Genomic DNA, 25,505 nt, shown 5'->3' on the forward strand with positions numbered 1-25,505 from the left:
GCTGTAAAACATAATTAATAACCAATGTGATGCATAATCTAGGGGAATATCTCTGAGTAACTGACAAAACCACCATATTACAACAGTGAGGCATTGCAAACATGAACGGAATGAGACAACAATTTAAAGCTGAATATAATCTAAAAGACAACTTCCTGTTCAATCATCCTGACTTCATTTTAGGATATTTATTGGCACCTAAATGAATGATGCATCATTTTGTTTTTACTCATATAAAGAGCTCCCAGTATGATACAATGCATTTATAATTTTGTCATTTTGATGATTTCATATACATAATGTTATGCAATCTTAGAATTTACAGGAACTGGAACAGGTTGCAACTGGATGTAAACAGATGTTTACTGATGAAGCGGAAAAAGAGGAGTGTAACCTGCATAGCCAGCGCCCTCTTGTGGTAGTTGTGGGGACTGACTGCAGCGAGACACCAAACTGCGTCTGTAGATCCTAGTGATGACATTAAAATTGTAGCACAAAGCAGATGGTTAGAAGACTCTTTAAGGATTCTGAAGATATACCTTCAGGGAACACTGACCAAATAACAGAAGATGTTTCATAAAGGTCAATATTGATTCAATGTATTGACAAACTGATGCACCAGTCTGAAATAGTGGGAGTGAGTAGGTCCAAAGTAAACACTTACAGTGGACAGCGTTGGGGTGTTCTGCAGAAGCAATGACACAGATGAGATGACGGGTGCATCACTTTCTTCCCTGAAGAGATTTCCGGAGCAGCTGGAGGTGGATGTGTGAGTGAACAGTACAGGAGCTCTGAACTTCACAGTGGCTTTCAGGCAGCTCATGGTCAGAGGGCTGCAGACAAATAGGGACAAATGAACCAATGCTGTAAAAGACAAGTAATAAAAGAGGACGAGTAGAAACGAGCAGTCGGATGTACAGAATTCATGAATAAATCCACCTCCAGTGCACTCTCAAGTTAATCTGTCTGTGGTTAATCCCTTTTCGATTGCAGGACAATGTATGCTTACCTTGGACACGGCTTCTTTCAATGGTACTGATACATGTTAATGTGCAGCCAGTGACGAGAGAGAATGGAGATGTATCTCGTTTTTCTTGCCATGGTTGGTGGTTGGGGCAAATATGAAGGACTACAATGAAAATGTGGAAACAGAAACATGGAGCAAACTTGAAGCAAGGACTTGAGATGTAGAAGATGTAATCTGCTTTGATAGGTTTTTTTCTGAAGGTTACTTTAACATAGACAAAAACAGTTAAATAAATGTGCTCATTTGGACTTGAAAAAATTCCTCATTCCTCCTCTCAGTTTTGAATTTTGTTCCCTGATTTTCACTCAGAAACCCTGCGGACGTTCCCTCAAACAAGATGGTTGATTGTTTAGTTGCATGATTGAGCTACAAGATGTTTTGTGTAATAGGATTAGCAGCAGGTGTTACAGCATCTTGTGTGTAAATGCTATGGTAGTAGCTACAGTGTCACTAAGGTTTCCCCATGCGTCATCGGTGGCAGTACAAATTTATTTTTCAGACTCGTGGACAAGCTTGTAGATTAAACCACATGAGCTCATCAGGGGGTGGGAAATTGTGTAATTGAGCCTGCAGAGGAATTAGAGAGCAACACACATCACACAGCACATTCACCTGTATCTATCAAACACAAATTACCTTTACGTTAGTGTGTTAACATCATGGGAATGATGATGGGAGGATTTCACCAATATTTTTATGGGAACATTTAGCGCAAGGTCTTTGATTATCAATCTGCTGACGTTCATCTACCTGTTTGGATGATGATCAAATAGGTAAATTACAGCAGGAGTATCCTGCTTTCTTGTCTATTATTATTATATATATACTATATAACTTTTATACATGAGTATATATATAGCATATTTAACTATTTAACCTGACAAAACAGCTTAAAGTGATAGAATATATAAATGCTGGTGTTAACCTGACGTAGATGAAGCATCAGTGAGTCTCCATCTTGACCGACTTGGACAAAATAATGTACTGTAAATGCAGCTTTTTTTTCAAACCTTATTGCACTCTGATGTATAGTCATATGCTTCTAAAAAAAATTAAAAATTAAAAATTAGGGCTACATGTTCAGTTTCCATGCTCTCCGGTGCAAACATCACCCCAAAAGACGAAGTGTTAAGCCCATGTCTCCTGGGTTGATCTGAGGCTCTGTGGTTAATCTTGTCAACAGATCAGAGACGCAGGGACTGAGCACAAAGCAGGACTTCGCCATCCACCGCCTAATGGGATTAGTCGCCATCACTCGCTGTGCCACTGCGATTAGCCTGCTTGGATGCATTCTGGGATTTAGACCTCGAGCATCCTGCCCCGGGCCATTAGCACTACATGCTTGAGTGTAATGCTCAGTATCTCAGGACAGAACTGGACTCTGACGCGGTGCTGTGAGCGGAGGCATAATGAAGGGGGAACCCTCTGCTTTACTGATGCACTGATTACATACATTCTCGTATGTAGGATTAGAGTTTATTTTTTACTCTACATCTTGATATTTTCACCTTTTAAAATAGGACACAAAGATTTCATGAATTGATTTGACTTCATTAGAAGTCTAAAATCAATTTAGCTTTCTTTTCCCCTCCGATCACTTTTTCTTTTTCAGAGGTCCCAGTCTGTCAATCCTTTAGCTTCCTGCTGAGCCTATTTGACTATGACGTCACTAAACTACATCTCAGACTGTCTGGCTGAGGGCAGACCAAAGTTCTATATATCTACACCTCTAGTTTAGGTGGAGCAGCCCTGCTCTGTCTTCACAAGATTTCATTTAATGAAATAGTTTTTATGGGGTGATGTAAATGATGGTGCAGTACCACAGCTGCTGGGTGTGGCTCCCCTTAAGTTTTTGAATTACTTTAAATGAACACTCGACAAAAACATTTTGTCATAAATGTGCAATAAAATAAATATACACACAATGTAACACGAAAAGGCCTAACTTCTACTTCCTGTAAAAACCTCTAAAACGTCATTATCCAAATGCAGAACATGAAACAGCTTCTCGTTCTATGGAAAAATTAAAGCAACTAAACTAAACCAAATGAGTTCTGGCAAATTTCATTATCCAAAATATACAGCATATACGCCGTCTTCTAACTGAATTAGTAACATCAACAACAGTATCTCAGTTTTTGTCATCCAACATGGAGGGCGCACGTGCACAGCCCCATGCATACAAGGTCCACTGACCTCCACCCATCAATCTCACAGGGCCGACTTGTTCACAGGTCAACTGCTCCAATCCTGCAACTGCACGCTCACTTTGGCCTCCTGTCGCCATACATCTACTCTGACTGACAAAAAAAACAGGAATATTTGTGGTTCAGCTATGTTGGATCCTGTGCAAACGTACACATATAATGTGACTCGAGAAACACATTTGGGTCATGTTATTGCTGAGACCCCGCTGAGCCTTGCAGTGCAGTGACAGTTGCTTTATTTAGCATGCACCACACCACCAGGGATTTAAACGTCTTAACTATAAGAAGTTTATGAGACCTTAATGCCTCCCTCCATGCTTCGTCCATGTGACCGACACTCAAGTCAATAGTCCTGCAGGCAGGAGAAACAGCATTTGTGTGTACATACAGGGGGGTCTGAGAAGTCTGAGACCACCTGTACATGTACGTACACGCCAACAGGTTGATGGGCTCTGAAAGTGACAGGAAATACAGTGTGTACAGTTTTATAATAATAACAATAATAAATTGCATTTATAGAGCACTTTTCATTGCTAAAAGCAATCTCAAAGTGTTAGCAATCTCAAATTAGTTCTCCCAATGTGTGCGCCATAGCTGTAGAAACAGTAGTTTCATCTGCAAACCAACACACACGTTGATATCAATGACTCCCCCTGTGACCACGTATGTGAGGGCGTTTATTTTCTCCTTTTCTTTACATCATTCACTATTGCCCTTTTTAGACTAATTGGATTCACTGGCCAATCAGGAAGAGGCACCTCCTAAGTCAGGGCTTTAAGCAAAGGGATTTAAACTGTGGATCCCTTCCTAGTAGAGCTGTTGCATTGATTTGATCCTTGAGAGCGTCCCATCTGATCATCTAATCGAAAGAGCCCAAAGAAGCCAAGAAGACTCAAGCACCTCCCTCTCAATCCCCTTCCGCTTGGAAATCTCCTTTCAGCACAATTAGTGCTGCATCCAGATTCTCTGCAGCTGCTCACAGAGAACCGTCAAAATTTCCATCCTTGAGGATCTTGAGTTTCTGGAGGAAGAAAGAATGGGTGCGGGAGCAAGCGCCGAGGACAAAAAGTCCAAGGAGTTGGAAAAACAACTCCAAGAAGACGCTGATAAGGACGCTAAAACTGTCAAGCTATTACTGCTTGGTAAGTGTACTTAGTGGTTGTTGCAAAAAAGTTTTTTCTTCTCATTCCATACAGCAGGTGATGCACGGGGCACAGAGTTACAGGTTTGAATGTTCAAAAGATTCAGTATTTTCAAAATTGTGGTGTGTTTTTCACTGTCCATCTCTGACTGAACAAACCTTTCCGTGGAGGTTAAGGTTCTGCAGAGTAGAGCAGAAGTTGTACTTTCCTCCGACAGGCACCAGGAGTAAGTGATGGTTAAAATGCACAAGTAAAAGAGCACGGCTCAGCTCAAGGCTAATTGTTTCAGTCAGTTTTCAATGGTCCATGATATGTAAGCAACTGGTTTCAGGATGACAGTTATCGTACAGATGATAATTGGAAGTCTAAAAAACTATGTATTTGCCTCATAATCATCATAGTGAATGTCTCATTTTGAGTTTGTTGACTCATTTGCTTAATACTCCTTAAATCTTGGCTATGAGCCATCGGAAGAGATGTTCAACTACTGGAAACTACTAATCTGTTCAATTTAAGCTATGTCATGCTCAGAGGGTTTACCGGCTGTGAAGATGATTTGTTTCTGGATAAATCCCTACATTAGTTTATTAGAAACCTGGGAGGGCTGGCAAAGCTTGTGCAAAACTCAAAGGGCATTAGTGAGAGAAGGACAGCAGAAGGAGCGATAAGAGAGACGGAGGTTTGCAGGTGCAAAAGTTAATACGTGCACCCGAATGAAGATCTAAAAAACGATAAAAACTCTATAGAACAAAATTATAATTTGCCATATCTGCAAAGTGTGGGTGTAGTAAAAGCTAAACTTTAGAAACAGGTTTCAATGTTAACTACTAAATCTGCAGACTTAAAGGAGAAGTTAAAGTCCCTAAAGTGTCAAACATGAAAGCACTGGAAACATATTTTTAATATTTGAAACATTTTTTAAATATCATTGGCAAAATGTTACTTTTAATTTTCTTGGCTTCGTCTTAAAATGAAGAGTGACTTTTCAGTTCTAATGGAAGGACACTGGTGCTTAAAAGATCATAGTCTTTGGTCTAAATGAATCACAGCACAGTGGCAATATGTCAATCCGATTAGCTAACTGGTTTAGTGCCGATCCACTCGGCAAGGTCTTTGTTGATCCTTCAACGTGCACAAGAAGAAAAATGAGTGTTTATTATCACAAACACTATAGCAGAACAATTATGAGTCAGTAAATCACTAGATTACTGTTGACTTTGCGTAAGAATTAGATAAATACAAATTACTTGAAAAAAATTGACATTAAGGAGCAAAGAAAATGTAAACAATCAATATTTGCTGGACATCTGTGCTCTTACACTGGTGATGAATGGATTTTGTAAATCAAGTATTTCATTAATAGCTGTTACCACTGCTGTACTATTTCCTATAAAAAAAAATGAGTTATTGAACCTTAAGAAGGTTCTTATTGAACACTGCATTGTTCTAACACGGTCTCATCTGTGACAGTGTCTACATCTCCGTTCAGAGACTTCATATCTGCTTACAGTGGATTTACAGATTTGCGTCTGACATGAGACCATACGAACCAAATCAGTAAATGAACGAGCAGTGTGCCATCCTGTTCGCTCTGAACAACATTGTGAATGGAGCCAGAAAGAGCTGCAGAGGCCCAAAGCTGATCTCAGTGCTTAGCTCCTTGTGTGCAGGTGTGATAACCAGCTTTTGCAAATCGTTTTTCATCAAAAAAATAACAACAACAAAATACCCAGAAGCCTAAATGTGTTTAGCTAAATTAAGTTGTTCCCCTTTACATCTCTTTCAAGTCCAAGCAATTAGATCTCAAGAACAAGAACATCTTTGATTGTTTTTACTCCATTTAATCAGATGGTAGAAGATTATTTTCACCAGTATTTGCATGTTACACGTGAAACATTGTTTTGCCTGCAAACTTTGCACCGTCCTCGAGTATTTTAACTCTGAATTTTGACAGGTAGACATTGACCTTGATTTTGAGACCTCATACTAATACTAAGTTATAAATTCCTTATAACTTCTGCAAAAAAAAACATCTACAGTATCTATTTTATCCTCTGCAGGATGAGCACGGTTGTAGAGCTCCGCTTTAAAACCCAGATTTAATGTCACTGCAAAGCCTACAGACTTGCTAATGAGCACAAGGTTAAAGAATATCTCACAGGGGGGGGGGGGGCGTAAAGGCACTCTTCTCTTGCTCATCTCATGAAGACCAATTTGAATACCTTAACAATACCACCTTTACACCTTTACCTTTTCATATTAGCAAAGCAAACTTGCTATTGGCTGCTCGAAGGGGGGAAACCAGCAGCTTCCCCTTGAGAGGGTTGCATGAGGCCACACGAGTGACGGCTTCAAGTCTTTAAATGCTCGGCCTTAAGTCTGTGGATGTAGCTTAATGTGGCTCCAGCGAGCAAGACAGCCAGCTTTGTTTGCTCTGTGACGTGATAAATTCCTTCTGGCCTGAGTTTGCTTACAGCTGCAAAGAGCCTGATCTGCCCGCAAGTTTCTCTTTACCCAGTACATCCAACTGCGTCACTTGAATTCTACATGAAAACCTAATGTCCATTATGCATTTATGTACCATGGTAATTTAAATCAGAAGAGCTTCGGAGCCAACTCTAACCCTTCAGTTCCACTGAAAAAGAAACATGTTGACTGACCTATGTTTAAGGTCCGAGATGACCACACTTGAGCTCAAGGGCATTTGTTACAGCATGAGGTGCTCTGTGTTTTTAAAAAGACAAACCCTGAATAATCTGACATCACTCAATTATATTCGATCAACAAATGTACAGTCCAGCAAGAAAACAAACAGTTTCGTTGCTGTCAGCGAAGCCTCAAGCCAGTTTTGTGTCACAGGGCTTCATGAAAACTGAGAAACTTCATGATCACTATCCTTTCACAGACTGCTCTCTCAACAACGTCATATCTGGCTTTTCGTTCTCCGTCCTACCTTCAACTGCATCTTTCTGTCTAAATGTTTGCTATATTTTGTATGTTTTCTGAGTCTTTTGTGTGGCTTTATGTTTTATGAAAAAAAGGATTCTGCTTTCTTGTTAGATTAGATATTCTTAGTCAATTTAAATTTTTTTTTAAAAGCCTTTAAATTTAACCCAACAGTTTAAGCCGACGAAAGCTCCACTGTTGAGTAACGATCTAAGTGCTGACAAATATCTGTTTGCATGGATACGCATAGATGCGTATTTTGCTGAGTAGCTTTGTCATAATGGTCCTGATCAGTCGTACTATTGTAAACCTCTAACCCTTTGTTTTGCATAAAACAAATGTGACTGAGTTTAGTTCTCTTGTGATGAAGGCAGACATCTGCTGTATCCAAACACATCTATCATCCTCTCCAATTTTTGGCCAGGCTGCTCCTTTAAATCGATCATGACATCAAAGCAGATTCTATGTCAGAGAGGAAAACAGCAGTCGTGGTGTTGGTGCTAAACCTTGTCTTCTCTTCCAGGTGCTGGTGAGTCAGGAAAAAGCACCATTGTAAAACAAATGAAGTAAGTAGTAAACTAACTGATAGAACATGTATTGTGTCATCATCACACCATGTCACTGGTGAGGAATCTGCAGCTTGAAGTTCGTCTAATCTCATTGGTCAGGCATAAAGCCAGCGGGCCAAAGCCTTGCTCATCTCCGTCCGTTTCAGTTGCAGTGAAGCCTTTTACAAAAGGTCAACAGTGCAAACATCCGCTTACTCTGATTTGTCAGCACTTGCTTTGTGCAGTCAGTTGCTCTGGCGATGAGAACTGAGTCGGGTCAGAAACCCGCCACATGGTGGCACTGTGAGCACTAACTCGAGTAGATGTCCAGGTTGTTTCTGTTGTGTGTGAACTTGACTTTTGACATGACAGAGCAACGCCCTCGGGGTTCTGAATAAAAATGAGCCAGCTCAGCCTAGCAGATGATTGGTGCGGCAAAATATGATAAAGCGTGTTTTTTTCCCCCAAACTAAAACACCCTTTACTCTTCTACTTGTGCACAGAATTCTGCATCAAGGTGGTTACACAAAAGAGGAACAATTGGAATTCCGAGCCATCATCTATGGCAACATCCTGCAGTCGGCTCTGGCTATCATCAGAGGCATGGAGATGCTGGGCATTGATTTTGGCGCCAGCTCTGGACAGGTCTCACACTGAAAAGATCCACTAACATAAAATGCTGTGAATCACACTATAATGACATTCACACTACAACTAGTTATGTTACTGTTACCAGTACTGTGACAACCCTGATGGATTTGTGCTTTGTTTTGCATGCAACCCCAGGAAGATGCACAGAAGCTGCAGAACTTGTCAGACTCCATCGAGGAAGGCACAATGCCCTCTGAGCTGGCTGATGTTATCAAGAAGCTGTGGAAAGACCCTGGTGTGCAGGGCGGCTTCGACAGAGCTGCTGAGTACCAACTGAACGACTCTGCTGGCTAGTGAGTCCACGTCTACTACTGCCACTTGTGCAAGGGAGGTTACATGTAACATGAGTTATCTGAAGCCTGATTGACTGATTTTATCTGCCGTCCTCAGCTACCTCAATGAAATGGACAGAATCTGCCACCCAGACTACCTCCCCACTGAGCAGGATGTGCTGCGATCTCGAGTCAAAACCACCGGTATCATTGAAGAACAGTTCTCCTGCAAAGAGTTGCACTTCAGGTGAGTCACAGGAGGACGCTGAGCAGAAGTCTGACACCAGCACAAGCCTTACAGCACTGTGACATCCAGGGAGACACTGTCGGACTGAGTCTGTTCTGACTTTATGTGGCGAACAGGATGTTTGACGTGGGCGGCCAGAGGTCAGAGAGAAAGAAGTGGATCCATTGTTTCGAGGGTGTGACCTGCATCATTTTTTGCGGAGCTCTCAGTGCATACGACATGGTGCTCGTAGAGGACGACGAAGTGGTAAGTGGAGACCCAACTGTGCAATCACGAAATATTTGAATCTGGACTTGTCAGCTAGAAGCTCACCCTGTTCATTTCTAACCTCACAGAACCGCATGCACGAGTCCCTCCATCTATTCAACAGTATCTGCAACCACAGGTTCTTTGCACTGACCTCCATCGTGCTTTTCCTCAACAAGAAGGATCTGTTTGAAGAGAAGATCAAGAAAGTCCATCTGAGCATCTGCTTCCCAGACTACGACGGTAGGACCAACGCACGCTGCTTTAACAACTCAGGGGTTATTCAGGAAGCTCAGGCTATATAGGTGCAGGGAAACGGCTCTATAGTGCAGACAGAAAACAACAGATTACTATGCGGTCGTGACCAAAACTGCTCAGACAAAATGAAAAAGGTCACAAGTAAGGAATATTGAGATTAAGCTTAATCTCACCTCATCTAAACTGACCGACAACGCTGTGCACATACAGTAAGATTGATACAAGAATCAGGCTTTCTTCGTTCATGACAAAATGTATGAAGCTTTGCTTCTCACCCTCACACACTTCACACCTCACACTATTTCTTTTAGGCCCCAACACGTACGATGACGCCAGCAACTACATCAAGGTGCAGTTCTTGGAGCTGAACATGAAGAAGGGTGTTAAAGAAATCTACTCCCACTTGACCTGTGCAACAGACACAAAGAACGTTGAGATTGTGTTCAACGCCGTGACAGACATCATCATCAAAGAAAACCTTAAAGACTGCGGTCTTTTCTAAGCAGCTCCAGGGTGAAAAGAGGTGAGCGGTGACCACACCACATGCACTCATGGGGACTTTGTTGATATGGGGCAATCGGGTCCAGATGAGGCAGACCCCGGGAAATTCAATTTAACACAGCCAATCATATCCGGCCAACCTGTGTTGCCATGCAACAACTCCTGGCCATAACATGAGTGAACACAGACTCAACAGACATATTTAGACACTTTGGGGCCTGCAAAGGATGAGGAGGATAATGATAATATATATATAATATTGAACCTTGCAGCCTTCTGATTGTTAAACCAGAGAGGCGTGAATATAGCAAAAATCACATGAAGACAGCATTATATGTTAATTTAGGCATAAAGTGATTTCCAGATATCTGAGATTGATTTCCTATTTGACTTCATCCTGCAGAATGTCCTTTCCTACCTAAACCCCTCACATATTGGCATTGACTGAGAAGTGTGCTGATGGAGCATAGAGGAGCCTCTGTTTGTCGTGTTCATGCCATCACTCCCAAGCCAAGTCCCAGTCCTGGTCCTTGACTGCTCCCAACACCTCACCATCTCCAACGGCACATCCCTGCAACACAGTGCACATCTGGCTGGGTTCAAACAACTATGAAGTCACTATGTCGTTGTTGTGGACATAAAGCTTTCTACAGGATTCTTCAGTTATTTTCAGTAGTACCAGAAGCTGCTGGTTTGAAGGTTTGAAGATGAAATAGTTGCTTGTTTGTTCCTCATGCTTCCTTCTGACTACTGTGTTGTGAGTTATATTTAATCTTAAAACCAAGCTCTATAAAATGAATAAAACAATTTTAAAAAAGGGGAAATATAAATATTATAAATAGCAACATTGCAATCTTGTTTTTGTTTTCGAGTACACTAGTCTCTGTGGTCTTGATATATAAACTGTAAAAAGATACTTCCAGCACTTGCAGTGTATCCAGATCACAAACCAAATTGTAAATGTATCTAAATAGTGTTAATGTATTCAATTCACTTAACATTTTAATGTGATGAATTACTGTCAGAACGTCAAACATGGTAGAGAAACTTTGTACATAAGAGTAGGTTATTCATTATATTTTAAAAAATATATGAGAGAGGGAAACACTAGAGGGAGGATGCTTTATTATGAAAAGGGAATGAAAATCTACTGAGTTTGTCCTTTCTTATGAAAAGTAGAAGCATGAAATAAAGATGCATCAACTTCACTTTGTGTCTCTGTCTGTGCTGCAGAATCAGTAGACGAAGGATATATCAAATGAGAGACAGGGGGCTGCAGACACCGACAGATTACCAGAGGACAATGCTGCTGTTATACAAGTTCCCCATTCTAGTCAGAGGGGGAAAGGGAGCATATGGAAGTTCATTAACAACAAACCTAGTGAGGGAGCAAAACAAATTAAAGCGATAATGAATCTGCGAGTGGAGAATTACCGTAAAATTGTGCAGAGGACTGGGTGTGTTAGCTGTGTGTTGAGTGGACAAGAGGAACTACAGTATACTGTAGATGTGAGTGAGCAGAAGGGCTTCTTTTTGTCTCATATTTAAATTTATATGTTCTAATTTTTTCTCATGCTCTAGACTTTCAGAACAAAATGCATTGAATAAGTCAGTGTGTTGCTGTTAGAATACAGCTTTGTGAATTTTTTTTTTGCATCTCCATCGCTCCATCGAGATTTTAATCATCAATTGAAAAAGATACGATATTACCTTGAAAGTGGATGTTGAGCTGTCGGGCCTTTTACCAAGAGGCTTTTCAGACTCTCCATCACAGAATCTGCTTAAACAGATGGAGAAAGCTGCCAGCCGAATTTCCAAAATCTACATTATTTCAATGTAAAAAAATTTAAAAAATGAGGAAAAACAACGATAGATTGATTCACACATTGCCAGTACAGACCAGGCCTGGTTAAGCTAATTCCTCTGTGCCAGAGATGCTCCACTGCTGTCCGAAAACTATTACAAACACATTAGTGGGCCGCACTGTTGCACCTGGTGACATCCTTTGTTCCAGAGAAAATGGGTTGTGTGAATTATTTTGACTCGATCCCAGACACGCAGTTCCGCTGCCATAAATACTCACTGTGGCTGGTAACAAACAAAATGCACTATCTCCTGTCTGAGTAACTGACCACAGTACCCAGCTAGAACATCATTCTGCTTCTGTCAAGAAGAAAAACTACACATCTGTGAGCTGTTTTCATAGATTAATGTCTTCTTCAGAAGGAACTAATTCAATATGTACCAAAAAATATTATGTAAAGTTGAAAAACAAATTTATTTCACCTTTAATAGGACATGAACAGGCGAAAGAAGTCAGGAATTAATGAGGGACAGATTATATTCATGGACATATGCAGCTCACCAGCAATATACTTTAAGGTGAATTGGCAAGAAAATTTAAGCTCAAAATTAATAACTGGCCCTTCAAGCTCACATGTAGATTCATGTGAGCTTGATGTCCCTCATTAATAACTCCTTCACAGAGACAACATACAGGGGAAGACGATTAGGGCATTTTGGTGGGCTGTGGTGTGTGTAGCAGCTGGAAGACTGAAGTATAAAAATGATTTGCATGGCCTTTATAAATCTTCACAGTGAATAACACCCGTTTGGTGAGACAGCTTTGTATTCATCATTTAATGATGTGAAAAATAAACCAATACAACTGCAAATTTAAAGTGAGCTACACATTAAAATTCCTCGGTAAAGTTGGCTACCAGGACCTCTCTGTGTGGGAAATGACTAATCTAAACACAAATTGTGCTCTACTCCAGCATATCATAATGTATATTGGCAGAAGACATCCTCAGTGTATATAAAGCACACAAATATAGCCTGTGACCATATCAAACTATCTCACTGTTAATGTTTCAAGTCTTTTTAGTGCTTTGCTGATATCCACAGGATTGAAGAATTACCTTTATCTTCAGTGAGTGAATTAAATTAGTCATATACAAAATAAAAATGAGGATCTCTCTTCACAAATTGATTTGGAGTGATGAGTCTCAAGTATAAAAAGGTAAAACACAATGTGGTCGAGTTAAAATCAAAATAACTATGCAGACAGCAATGTTGCAACTGTGTTCGTTAGACTCTTTCTAACTAATCCCAGACCCCAAATTATACGTTACATACATGAAATCTAATCACTCAAAACTCTTTCCCATACATAAGTTATGGCATTCACACATCCATTAGTGGAAACACTATATGATTGCAAATCTAAATTAAAATAAAATATGACAAATGCAAATGTTCAGTAAAGCAAGGCGCAACTGACTTACAGCTAAGAGAAGATGCACCACAAAAAAAGTGAATAGAAGTTAAATATCAGCTGTGAAACTGTGTAATGCAGAAATAAATTTGATGAACAGAGAGTCCATTTTGGTCCATGTACAGATGACAGACAAAATATAAATGTGTCGGAGACATCAGAGGGGCTTTACCTGCCAGCCCTTCTGTGATTAATTCCACAAAAACTCCCCCACGTATCACTTTCTCCCAGTATGCTCTGCATTGCAAAATATGTTAAGACAAATGTGATCATAGTAGCAAGGCTCCAGGTGGTAGAATTTACGTCCTGCATGCTGCATGGCCACAAACAAAGTCCTTAGTAACACCTACTGTCCTATTCGCTCCCTGCAAACAAGATGTACCAGCCCAGAAATCCTGATATTTCTCCAAACACCTGCATAAAAATGAAAATAATCGTTAATATCAAAGACTGCAAGAAAATAATAAACTCACATGAACCATCATTACTTGGTAATGGACATGAAAAAAGTAGCTTCTTTAGGCTGTTTATCTGGTGTGATGTGGTATATAAGCACTTCCACTTAATAAAGTGCTCTGAATAGATCGTCAGTGTGCTGACCTGCAGGGCCTGAGGCGTCAGTAGAGCCCAATCTCCCTCAGGTTTATCTTTATGATGACATCAGTGACGGCGTCGAACACAAACTGCACATTCTTGGTGTCCGTGGCACAAGTGAAGTGGGTGTAGACCTCCTTGGTGTCCTTTCGTTTATTTAAGTCTTCAAACTGGCACTGTATGTAAGCTGCTGCGTCTTCATACGAGTGCCCACCTGTAGTAAAGACAGGTCAGTTATTAAAAGAAATAATTTATATGGAAAAAATGCTTTGTGACTTCTGGAAAATATCTTACTTTTTAACAAACAAAAAAAACAAAACAGATATGTTATTAATCTGTGACAAGTTGTGGCTCATTACCAGCTGCTTAAATAACAAATGCTCTCTCGGATTTCTGCCAGTTGTCACTTTTCCACAATATTTGCTATTTTTCATTGACGCAGGTTCTGAGTTAATTGTTGTTGTTGTTGTTGCTGTTGTTCATTATTCTGTGGGATATGTGTTGCTTCAGGCTCATGTTTTGATCATCGACAAAGGTGATCCCAATCATTGATTGTCTTTCAGGAGCCTTTTTTTCTCAGCTGATTATTTATATGTACGTCTATTGTGTACAAGCACCCACAATAATCACTGACTTGTTAAAGTCAATGAACCATGATTATTTTCATCACGTACGTTAGAACAGCCGGGGTAAATAAACTGATGAAAGAAAAACAACAAAAACTGAAAATCATTTTTAAACAGTAAATTACTCATGAACTAAAAAGTATGGTATGTTAGACAGCATCTTGTTGAAGAACTAATTTAATTATAAATGGATTTGCTGCATGGTGGAAGAGTTTACATGTGATAAAACATCTACAGGGAAACACAGAGCCCATGTTTGTTCAAGCGAGCCAAAGCATACACATAATAAAGAGAGCTTTCATTTCACGTACACCACAACCACACGTCCGTCTCTTGCTGCGCAAACTAAATCCTAGAAATACAATAAATAAAAAGCATCAAAACTCAATTCCAAATGATGAGATTGTGCAGATAGATTTTGATTTATTAATCAATTCATATTTCCGCTGATCACAACATCCAATGAGTTACAACACAGAAGCTGACAATATCACATGAAAACGTCAATGTTAATTGACCAGTTTGTCTCACCGGAATACTCTGGGTAGCAAATAGTGAGCGGACTCCTGCCAATCTTTTCGTCAAACAAGTCCTTCTTGTTGAGGAAGAGGATGATGGAGGTGAGCGTGAACCACTTGTTGTTGCAGATGGAGTCAAAAAGCTTCATGCTCTCATGCATCCGGTTCTGAGGAGATCGGGGAGAAGAGCAGTTGTGTGAACCAGCGCTTTGGGTACATGAAAAGCGCTTTATAAATCAAATATATTATTATTATTATTAACTTTCCCATCATGGGCTTTTTGTTTACCAAAGAAAACAATTTGGCATGGCAAAGAAGGGAAATCACAAGTGTGATTAATAAACGATTTCTTTACTGCTGAATTCCATTGAGCTGCTTTGATTTCGGGGATGCAGGGTGCATTCCAAAATCAGTTCTGGTTAGTGGCAGTTTGTTGTTGAGTTTGGGACATAGATCGACACATGCTGTTTCTAAAGGCTCTATGTGGCTTGTAAATGAAATATTGCATATCGACAGGATACAGACTAATCCAAATGGAAAAAAGTACTGTAGTTTTTTTGCTGTGTACCACCTCAGCTAATATTTCAAATCAAAATGTTCAAATGTCTGCTATGAAAAACTTTAATATACTTTTAATGGAAAACATAAAATCCAGTTTCAGCTACTGTATATTGATGTGTCCTTCATTTACCATCTCCTCATCCTCGGCCAAGACGAGGTCGTAGTCACTGAGCGCAACGCAGAAAATGATGGAGGTGACTCCCTCAAAACAATGGATCCACTTCTTCCTCTCCGAGCGCTGACCCCCAACATCGAACATCCTGGAGACACACACACACATATGCTGTAACTGCATGAATAGATGTACAGTCAATGTGCTCAGTTTATTATTTTAATTCTAGTGTTTTATGAGGATGAGTGTGTAAGTCTAGGGCATGCGCGCATGCGCGCACGCACGCGCACACACACACATACACACACACACAGAGCAAACTGGTGACCTCACTCTGTAATCTAATGTTTGTGTCTGCCACCTCCTTCTCCACCCGAGGCCGTTGGAGGTGAACTGAATCTATACTGAGCTGTTTAACCGACAGAGAGATGAAATGAAAGAGCCCTGTGTGCTTCAACACCAATTCAGTGATTACATATTTCCAGATCCTGAGCGTTTTTTATGGGGCTACACAGGCAGGCCGGGGAGGCTGTAACAGTTAATGTTTCACCAATATGTACAAGTAAAGGAGCTGGACAAGATAATGTAAATTTGACTAAAGCGGTGTAAAGCATTAACTGCTAGAAAGGTGGGTCATTTTAGGCTGAATGCCCGTCAGAAGCATTTGTGAGCTATAAAAGAGATCAAGCCCCGGACAAACCAAACCATCTGCAGCCAACCTGCAGATGCATCAGTCAAGAAATACAAAACAAACACAGACAAATTACACTCACAAACAATGCATATACAGTAGTATGAAGAAAATGAAGAGAATGCCCATGCAACTTAATATGACCTGCATCTGCAATTTGCAATTACATGTAATGACTTTGAAGTTGTTGTTCATGAGGTGTTGACTAATGCAGAGGTACTATCAATAGATGACAAATGCTTGTCAACATTCTTAAAATTGAATATTTTCTTTGTCACTTCTTGCAGCCTTCTTGCATATGTTGGAGTAAATCTTTCCTCGAACTTTACAAGAACAAAACAAAAATATAAATCATTTTGTAGAGGAGAATTTAGCTGAACAGTGCTCCTCGTAATTATCTCACACCGGTTCGCCCCCTTTCCAGACCACCAAGTTGGTAATCACTGTGTTAAGTTTATAATGATATTAAATACTGACCAATAAAATACACCAACTCAGGTCCTCACTGCTCGTAAAGGTTATTTTTATGGCACTTCTATGGTACTGACTTGAAGTAGAGATCTTTGAAGGTGAAGTGAGTTTCCACGATGCCAGTGGTCTTCACACGTGTGCGTAACACGTCCTGCTGGGTCGGGACGTAGTTTGGCTCGCAGATCCGATCCAAGTCATTCAGGTAGCTGAGAAACACACAACGTGGATTTATGAAGATTATCCCAGAGTAAATAAACACAATGCACTGCAATAAGCCTAATTTGCAGATAACAAAAAACAGTATCCATAGCACAGGCAGTGCCTTTAACACCACATGGTGTGATTATCCAGGCGCTTTACAGTCTTACAGTATGAAAAATTATGAAATACTGCAAAGCTACAACATGTTTTTTGGACACTTCTGTCTCGTGAGACAGAGGGCTTGTTCTGCCGACACACATCCGAGGACTCCACAGAACGATACTAAATATGGGCTTATATTTTGGGGGATGATAAACACTGGCTCCTTGTGGGTTGAGTAAAAACAGACTAACTCCACTGGTTCCTCTTGTCTCATAGTGTGGACAAAGTGCACAGAGAGCCATGACAGCTCGGCTGTTTTCAAAACAAAGAACACGTCCTTCACGCTAAGCTACTTTTTCTCTTTTAGGACGAGTGTGACATAAACACTACAATAACAGAAAACCTTGGGCTTTATAGAAGTCTAATTGCTTATAAAAGACAGACTAACTGAAGTCACTTAGTGTAATAAAGTGATATCTTAACAGCAGTAAGTTTCTCCTCACGCTTTCTCTCTTTTTCTGGTATGCACAAGAAGAACTGTACAACAAGCCGACACAGGATCATGAAGAACAAGACTCATCTTGTCTCTCTTTTTTGCTCCGGTGGAAATATTACAGGCAGCAACAAGGAAAAGCGCCCGTAGTCAAAAATGTCACCCTCCTTGTGACAACATGATGACATTCGCTAGTTTGTGAGTAAGAGCTAACTATGCAATTTCAAACTGCACAATAAATCATCACAGCAGTTAAATTTCCAACAGGAATTTTCAGAAAACGTTAATTAGCTGATCCAGAAAGTGGCACTGGATTCATTGGAAATCCTACTTCGAATCAGGGGTTGAAATGATCTTATCTCACTTGGGGTGTTTCAAACAGTACTCCACTGATTTGTTTTACACTCCCACAACACTGTGCAGCACATGTTGCACTGTTAAAACATTAAAAAGACATACGATAGAACCAGAGATGTCATCACCTGCCGCCTACATTAGCCACAATGCAACTCAACCACTGACAGTTTGCTAGTTTTTAGCAGAGATGACGAGTGGGTTGCAGAGGTTCACACACCCCAACAGACAACGACTAAAGTGTCATCACTTGAGCACATTTACTGTACTTCACAACGTTGAACCACAAAAATATTTTTCCCCATATGCAGCAGTACTCCATAATACCTATAAACAGACTCTGAGTTCCTCTTCGAGTTCAAATAAACTATGGCTGAATACAGTAATAAATGTGCTGATGTCCCTGTCATCTGTAAACTGACTCATGTAGTTGGTACTTTGTCTGTTGGGTGCTCACTATGCAGCAGAATCGTTGAGCTGGTACTCTCGTGATCGATCAAAGCAGGCTTGGACGCCACTGTCCTTCCACAGCTTCCGAATCACACAGGTCAGCTCTGCCGACATCACCCCTTCCTCCGCCGAGCTCGCCAGGGCAAACAGTTGTCGGGCATCGTCCTAGCAACAAAGCCCCCGAAAAAAAATGAAGTCATGTCATGTCATTAATGAGGATCTTTGGAAGTCACATTTTAAAGTAGACCGAGTGAAGCTCGCTTACCCCCCGTGCAGCGTCCGCAAAGTCTATCTTTAACCGGCCCATTGCCCTGATGATGGCCATGATGGACTGGATGGTGTTACTGTACACCACCACTTTGTACTGCTTGCACTCCTCTTCTGTGTAGCCGTCTTCATGAATGATTCTGTCAAGTAGGAGTTTAGAGTACAGATAAATATTTGACAGTGTGAACAATGAACAAATGTGGGACAAATTACAGATTTTAAACATTTTACTGTCATTACTGCTGGAATTTGAGCTTCGGTGAGCACGCAGCATGCCTAATGTGGGAACCGGGGGAGTCTATTCAGGTCCTGCCAAGCTACAATTGGCCTCTGTGGTCATTGTTTAACATGGTATGAAAAAAAGGGGGCTTCCTCCTCTGCCTGAGCGGAGCAAAAACTAGGCTCCAACTCTGCTTCTACAGCATTTCCACAAAGATGAACCCTGTTTGTGATCACAGCTCTCCTTACACTATTAACCTGACAACAGGGCTGCAGCTGAAACAAGGACAGAGTGGGCCTGTCTTTCATCGACACAAAAATAGCATCAAAGTTTGTTTCAGGTTGAAGGTTGCTGATATAATGTTGTGTGTACCGTTTTCAAGACTGGAACTTACTTCATCTGCTTTACTATGGTGCTTTTTCCAGATTCCCCAGCTCCTGTGAAAGAGGGACAGTAGATATTAGAGGCTCTCTGGGTTGTCCTCTGAAGTCGACAAAGAATCAGCTTTTCAGAGCGGTTGAACATAATTTGATCTCATTTAGTCATAAGGTAACCAGTATGTAAAAACAGTCAGCAAACATCTGCCTTGTGATGAATTTCAATGGTAGACATCTAAGTGGAGCCTGCGGAAAAATATACAGTCATGAGGTACTCCCTTATGTCACAGTGTGATGTTGGGTTATATTATGTATCGTACCAGTGGAGAACCCTCAGAGCCATCGGGGTCTTCTGGGAAGTCCCAACATATCAGCGTTTTCAAATTTACAGTGGCAGTGACTAAACTGATCCCACCTTCATTTACAGAGGTTCGGGCAAAAAATCATTGCCATGGGCCTTCGCGAAGGCTCAAAGGCTCAAGGCCCAGGTTTAATGACAGGGTGTTAATTGCTTTAATGATCTGCTCAAGCAAACATATGCTTAAAATTTTTGGCATCCCACCGTGATGTAAACCGTTGGTTTATGAACTGCTATTTTGAAACCTTGAGTTTCGCATTTTGACCAGCACCATGTTGGTGTTGTTGACTGAGACCTCGTCGACTAAACACCCACCTACACCTGCAACCAGGCACCGATTGGACAGACCAGCTGTCAATCACATACCCCAATGCATACGGTGCATTATTGTCTATTTGACTCTAAATGGGACCATAATTGACTTAATGAACATCATGCTGTACTGAAGAAGACTTGAAACTAGAGATTGAGGCAATAAACTCCTCCGAAAAAATTCTATAGAAACTGACTTAATTTGGAAACCAGTGAGTCGACCTCTGCTGGTGATTCCAGAGAATACAGGCAACAGGCACTTCCGTATTGGCTAAATTAGCCACCATTTTTTAAGCAGTCTATGGTTGACTCCAATCTTTGGTAGCTGCTAAACTAGCTGCAAAGCAACTGTCCAAGGTTGGGATATATCCAGATTCAATCTGGATTTTTCAGCCTGACAATGTGCATGTGAATAATGTAGATCCATAGGAATAATTATTATTAACTATAGGAATAACTATTGATGAAGTTACTTTATTTACTTGACAATCAGAAACACAACACATCCATTTGATGGGTGAATGAAAGTGAGCCATCCTAATGCAGCTAGATATCTCTGGCTAAAAAGTGATCAGAGTCAGACCCCCCTTGCTTACTATCATTGGAGAGGTCATATGTCTGTCTTCAAAACAGAATGATTGTCGATTGTGTTCGAAATACTCTCCTGCTGTGTTCCTTGCTCGTTCACTACAAAATGTAGATTTACATTCAATACACCTGGGTACTGTAGTGATGAACTACATGATGTTGGGTGTGTGAGCACATTAAATCCCCCCCCCTAAGAATCCAAACAGTTGTCATAGGCCACAGAAAGACACAGTCACTAGTATGTGTATACCAGTCCTAGAGGTGCAGAAGTACAGAGAGCATCATGGGAAATAGTGATGGGCTGGGACGTTTTTTCAGTAAAATGTCACAATAGTTATGAACTGAAGCCTCGCACAATTAATATTCAAATCTAAGAACGCTCCATCACAAAAAAACGTATTAACAATGAGTTGGGAAATGATTTCACATGAGGAACCTTTACCTGCCACATGCACAGACAGACCTCAAAGGGGGCTTGAGCACCTGCCACTTTTCCACCCAGAAACAAAGTGCCCTTTTTCTGGGGTGTGTTTAAAATATATATATATATATCAGCTCGGGTGACTGGTGCTCCCGGGCGATGCCCTCTACCCTCCCCCACATAGTTTCCTGCCAGCAGCGAGCACCGTGTGGACACAAAGCACACACAGAGTGTGCGTCAGTCAGTGTGCTGCATTACTTTGAGGCGCAATACAGTTTATATTCATTTAATATTGATATTGATGTGACACAATTTGGCAAGTAGGCCCGTCATATCAATGTTCGAACTACTATTCGCAATTTGCTCCCTGGGTGTCACACCTGTTATTTTGGTTCAGACTAAACTGAACAATCCAGAGGTCCACATCACACAAGGTAGGTGTGAACGCGTCCTTAATCTGATTGCTATTTATTTTTAGTGGTTGTGAATAAAATTTATGACCCAAATTTCAAGTAAATGGACAATCAACAAGAGCGAGGGAGGGAGAGAGAGAGAGAGAGAGAGAGAGAGAGAGAGAGAGAGAGAGAGAGTGCTACAAGCCATAAAAAGCTGTATTTATGTGCCTTCCCACGCTCCCAGAGAGAGATGAGTACACCATGTTATTAGGTAGCTTTTAAAATAATTATTACACTATCGAAGTTCGACTGTTTTGCATGAAGTCTATTTGTTTAATTATTTGCCCTTTATAAACCTGGGCCCCTGCCCCTCCGACATCCTCTGCACGTCCCTGACCTTTACAGTTATTCTACGACAGTCAGCCAAACAGGAAACAGTTGTCACGCTTCTGGCTGAGCCTGTGATTTTCCACTCTAGAGACAATCCCAGAAATCACGATGTCCTGAGGTGCAACAGAAACACCGCATATGATTCAAAGAGAACGCCCCCAGTCAGCAATGAGCTTCACCTGAAGGCTATCGCAGCCCTTTTAAAAGGAATCTTAAACAACCATTAGGATTAACAACAGCTGTGACAAAGATGTGACAAAGACGTGATCCCCACTAGCTTCTCCAACACTGTAAATTAATTAATTGACAATCATTTGATTGACAGTGACTTGACATAGTTTATCGTTTGATTTATAAATGTAACGGAATCTTATATGTCATCCTTTTATAGCTTTATTCCACCAAACAGTCATAAACTGGAAAAGCACAGATTGATTATCGAAATAGTTGTTAGCTCATTTTCTGTCGAATAGCTAAAGGATCTTTTACAAGAATTGGACATTCGTTTAGATTAAAATTAAAATCATGGAGGTCAAATGCCTCAACAGTATTCTCTCTTCCTGGCTTTCTTCTTGTCTTACATGGCCTGTGTCCCCACTGTTTCATAGATTCTATACTGAGATGACATTAGCACATAAAAATATCTAAGCTCTGGGGAAGGTCTATAAATATTTAAGGAGTAGTCTGAGATTCAAGGAAATATGCTTATTCACTTTTTGCCAAAAGTTACTCGTATCCGTCTGTTCAATATGAAACTGACTTAGCATAGTCTAAAGACTGCCCAAAGATAGATCTGCCTACCAGCACCTCTCAATGTCACTGATTAATGGGGTACGGTCATAGACTGTATATAAAAATGGACGTAGTCACCGGGTCGGGAAAATGAAGCCAATGCGGAAGTGTCCGGAGCCTGTATTCTCTGTAATGACCAGCCGAGGGCGACTTCACTGTTTGCAAAAAGGAGTCTGTTTCTATAGAAATCTATGAGAAAATGACTCTTATTCTCTCAATTGATTTATAACGTCAGTAAACATCATCCTAAGGAGTTTGTGGTCTAGTTTCAAGTCTTCTTCTATACATTTTTTTAAATTATGGCCTCATTTTGAGTCAAATAGACGATAATGTACCGTATATACATTGGGGCATGGATACAGCGTGATTGACAGCTAATACCATAAACTCAAGGCTTCAAAAACAATATTTTTTAGAACCGATGAGTGACATCACAGTGGGTACGGATTTCAAATTTACACATCTGTGTTGTACAGATTTAACAAATAAAATACAGTATAACATTTTAATTAGTGAGCTTTATAGATGCTGTTAGGTGGGTTGTTTCCTTTGGAAATCACTGTGCTAGCTGATTCCCTCTGTTTCCTGTCTTTATGCTTAGATAAGACAACCGTGTTCTGGCTCCTGTTTCACACTTTAAACACGTCTATGTCTTGGCAAAGAGTGAATATTTTCCTTTAGTCTTACGGTTTAAAAATTCAAACATTCTCTGTTGTTTTAGGTGTTCCGTTTCAGACTAATGGTGGCCAGGAGAAAATGGCTTTTAGCGGCTGCGGTAGCATAGTTGGCAAAATAAATTAATAATTTTTATTTGATGCTTTGACACTGTACCGGCCGTTGACTCGTGCTGGAATCTGAACTTTTTCATAGCTGGGATTTAATTAAAGAGGCATGAACACTTGCATGTACATTAGATGTCAAATTCAGACTTATGAGAAATTATTTCCATAAACATCTGGGTTGAGTTTACTATGACAGTAGAGCCTCTTTTTGCTTAATGTAACCCATGGAATTTAAAGTGGCCAAGTAGTCTTCGTACAGGAAGCTATACTACGGAAAGAAAACCATGTGGCTAGGTCGGTTTCTGAATATCAACTGAACTAACTAATTAACTTCAAAGTGATGCTAAAGAATTTCAAAGGCATCAAATCCTCTGGACTTTAAAAGCTGCGAAAAGCTACTCTTTAAGTTACAGTACTGTGCTAAGCTATTAGACATAAAATACTAAAAAAGATATGAACTGCACTCATTCTAACCTCAGCATGAACATGAACATGTTGCAGTGTACCTCGGAACTCGGAAGTCAGGTTTGTCGTTCCAGTATGATCTCGGAATTACGACCTCCGAGTCTCAAATTGCAAATGGAACGCCCCTGCGAGTCGGAATTCCGACTCGGGATCCATCCATCGTCTACTGCTTTATCCATTTAAGGGTCGCGGGGGGGCTGGGGCCAATCCCAGCTAACAGTGGGCGAGAGGCGGGGTTCACCCTCGTCAGGTCGCCAGCCTATCGCAGGGCCACATACAGAGACAAACAACCATTCACTCTCACATTCACACCTACGGTCAATTTAGAGTCTCAATTAACCTAACCCCATTCTGCATGTCTTTGGACTGTGGGAGGAAGCCGGAGAACCCGGAGAGAACCCACGCATACACGGGGGAGAACCTGCAAACTCCACACAGAAGGCCCCTGGTTGGTTTGAACAGGGATTCGAACCCCAGAACCTTCTTGTTGTGAGGGGAAAGTGCTAACCACTACACCACCGTGCAATCACCAACCCGACTTCCAGGGTCCGAGTTCTGAGGGAAACTGGAAAGCAGCATTATTCCCCCAAATGGTGGAGAGACGCATTTGCACTGCCAGTCTGGAATCCTTAGCAGATGAATTTTGTCAAGGAGGCTTACAGTGGAGTAATGTGTTGAGATGGCAGGCCAACAAGAATTACTTCCATGAATTCTTTGGTTAAGCTGTCACCAGCAAAAGAGACGTACAGACAAGGAGGAGAGGACAAATTGTGTTGGTCCCTTCTCCTCCCTTCTGTCATTATGGCATTTTTGGCTGATTTTCAACTGTGTCCTGCTGCCAGTTCATAAACCAACTTTACACAGGCATTCACAGACTCGTCCAAGCCCATGCAGGAGTCAGACTCCAAACCAAGCCTCATTTAACAGGAATCTGAAATTCTAATTTTTTTCCCCCCTTTTATTTCTAAATCACTGTTCATGGTTAAACATAAGACCATTTTCATAGGGAGGGTGCATTTGTGGTTCTGTACAAAGAACGGCAGCTAAACCGCTCTTTGTTTTTCACCCATAACTCTCTTGCCCCAGCACAGACAGGGAGTGGTGGGCACTGCCTGGAAAAATCCCCCCCCCCGACTTCAACTCTGTGGTCAAGACTTGAAAATGAGTGTTTCCATACAATGAGATGTTATTCCACCAAAAGAATCAGACTGACATAAATCCATGTTGTGAGACAGGGAGCATTTGATTTATCTGAACCCAGGCTGAAATGATCAGACAACCACATCTACTGTACGTGACTTCATGTAAAAAATCAATTTCAGGTTTCATCTAAATAGCTCTTCCTCCACACAACAAGGCAGTGAAAACAGTTTGATGAAAATCACCTTAGAGTTGTGGATACTAGGGATTTACTGCCATTTTTTTCCTCTTTCTGCCATATCTTCTAAATCAAGGAATCCCTGTAAACATAAATCCTCTGGTTGGAAAAGCTTCATTTTCAGTTCAAGAATAAAAGCAGGAAAATGTTTAAAGAATAAATAAATCACATAACTGGAGATTTGCAAAACATTGAAGGTTAATAATGAAGTTTCTGTGTTTGGGACATACTCTATGTAAAATGGGATGACATTTTTGGGAGATGA

The 25,505-nt window shown here is 40.8% G+C and overlaps 2 protein-coding genes and 1 long non-coding RNA gene across 3 annotated transcripts in view; 1 reads left to right on the forward strand and 2 right to left on the reverse strand.

The window, feature by feature from the left end:
• Positions 1–391: 391 nt before the first annotated feature.
• On the reverse strand, positions 392–1,620 carry LOC124849893. Its single transcript, XR_007030509.1, has 3 exons — positions 1,010–1,620; positions 665–833; positions 392–468 (listed from the first exon to the last, which is right to left on the reverse strand). It is a non-coding gene; the product is annotated as an uncharacterized LOC124849893 (long non-coding RNA).
• A 2,436-nt stretch (positions 1,621–4,056) lies between these two features.
• On the forward strand, positions 4,057–11,253 carry gnat2 (guanine nucleotide binding protein (G protein), alpha transducing activity polypeptide 2). Its single transcript, XM_035644949.1, has 9 exons — positions 4,057–4,376; positions 7,846–7,888; positions 8,374–8,515; positions 8,657–8,814; positions 8,912–9,040; positions 9,157–9,286; positions 9,376–9,529; positions 9,856–10,067; positions 10,449–11,253. The coding sequence occupies exons 1-8, from the start codon at positions 4,271–4,273 to the stop codon at positions 10,044–10,046; spliced, it is 1,053 nt and encodes a 350-aa protein (XP_035500842.1). The 5' UTR covers positions 4,057–4,270; the 3' UTR covers positions 10,047–10,067; positions 10,449–11,253.
• Positions 11,254–12,297: 1,044 nt separating this feature from the next.
• Positions 12,298–25,505, reverse strand: part of gnai3 (guanine nucleotide binding protein (G protein), alpha inhibiting activity polypeptide 3) — a 14,619-nt gene continuing 1,411 nt past the window's right edge. Inside the window, exons 2-9 of the mRNA XM_035644948.2 lie at positions 19,377–19,419; positions 18,761–18,902; positions 18,503–18,660; positions 16,973–17,101; positions 15,752–15,881; positions 15,074–15,227; positions 13,923–14,130; positions 12,298–13,736 (exon numbers count right to left, since the gene is read on the reverse strand). Of these exons, the coding sequence (XP_035500841.1) occupies positions 13,940–14,130; positions 15,074–15,227; positions 15,752–15,881; positions 16,973–17,101; positions 18,503–18,660; positions 18,761–18,902; positions 19,377–19,419 (947 nt within the window). The 3' untranslated portion in view covers positions 12,298–13,736; positions 13,923–13,939. The remainder of the gene's footprint in view (positions 13,737–13,922; positions 14,131–15,073; positions 15,228–15,751; positions 15,882–16,972; positions 17,102–18,502; positions 18,661–18,760; positions 18,903–19,376; positions 19,420–25,505) is intronic.

The sequence above is a fragment of the Scophthalmus maximus genome, chromosome 3 (assembly GCF_022379125.1).
Source record: "Scophthalmus maximus strain ysfricsl-2021 chromosome 3, ASM2237912v1, whole genome shotgun sequence".
Lineage (NCBI taxonomy): Eukaryota > Metazoa > Chordata > Actinopteri > Pleuronectiformes > Scophthalmidae > Scophthalmus > Scophthalmus maximus.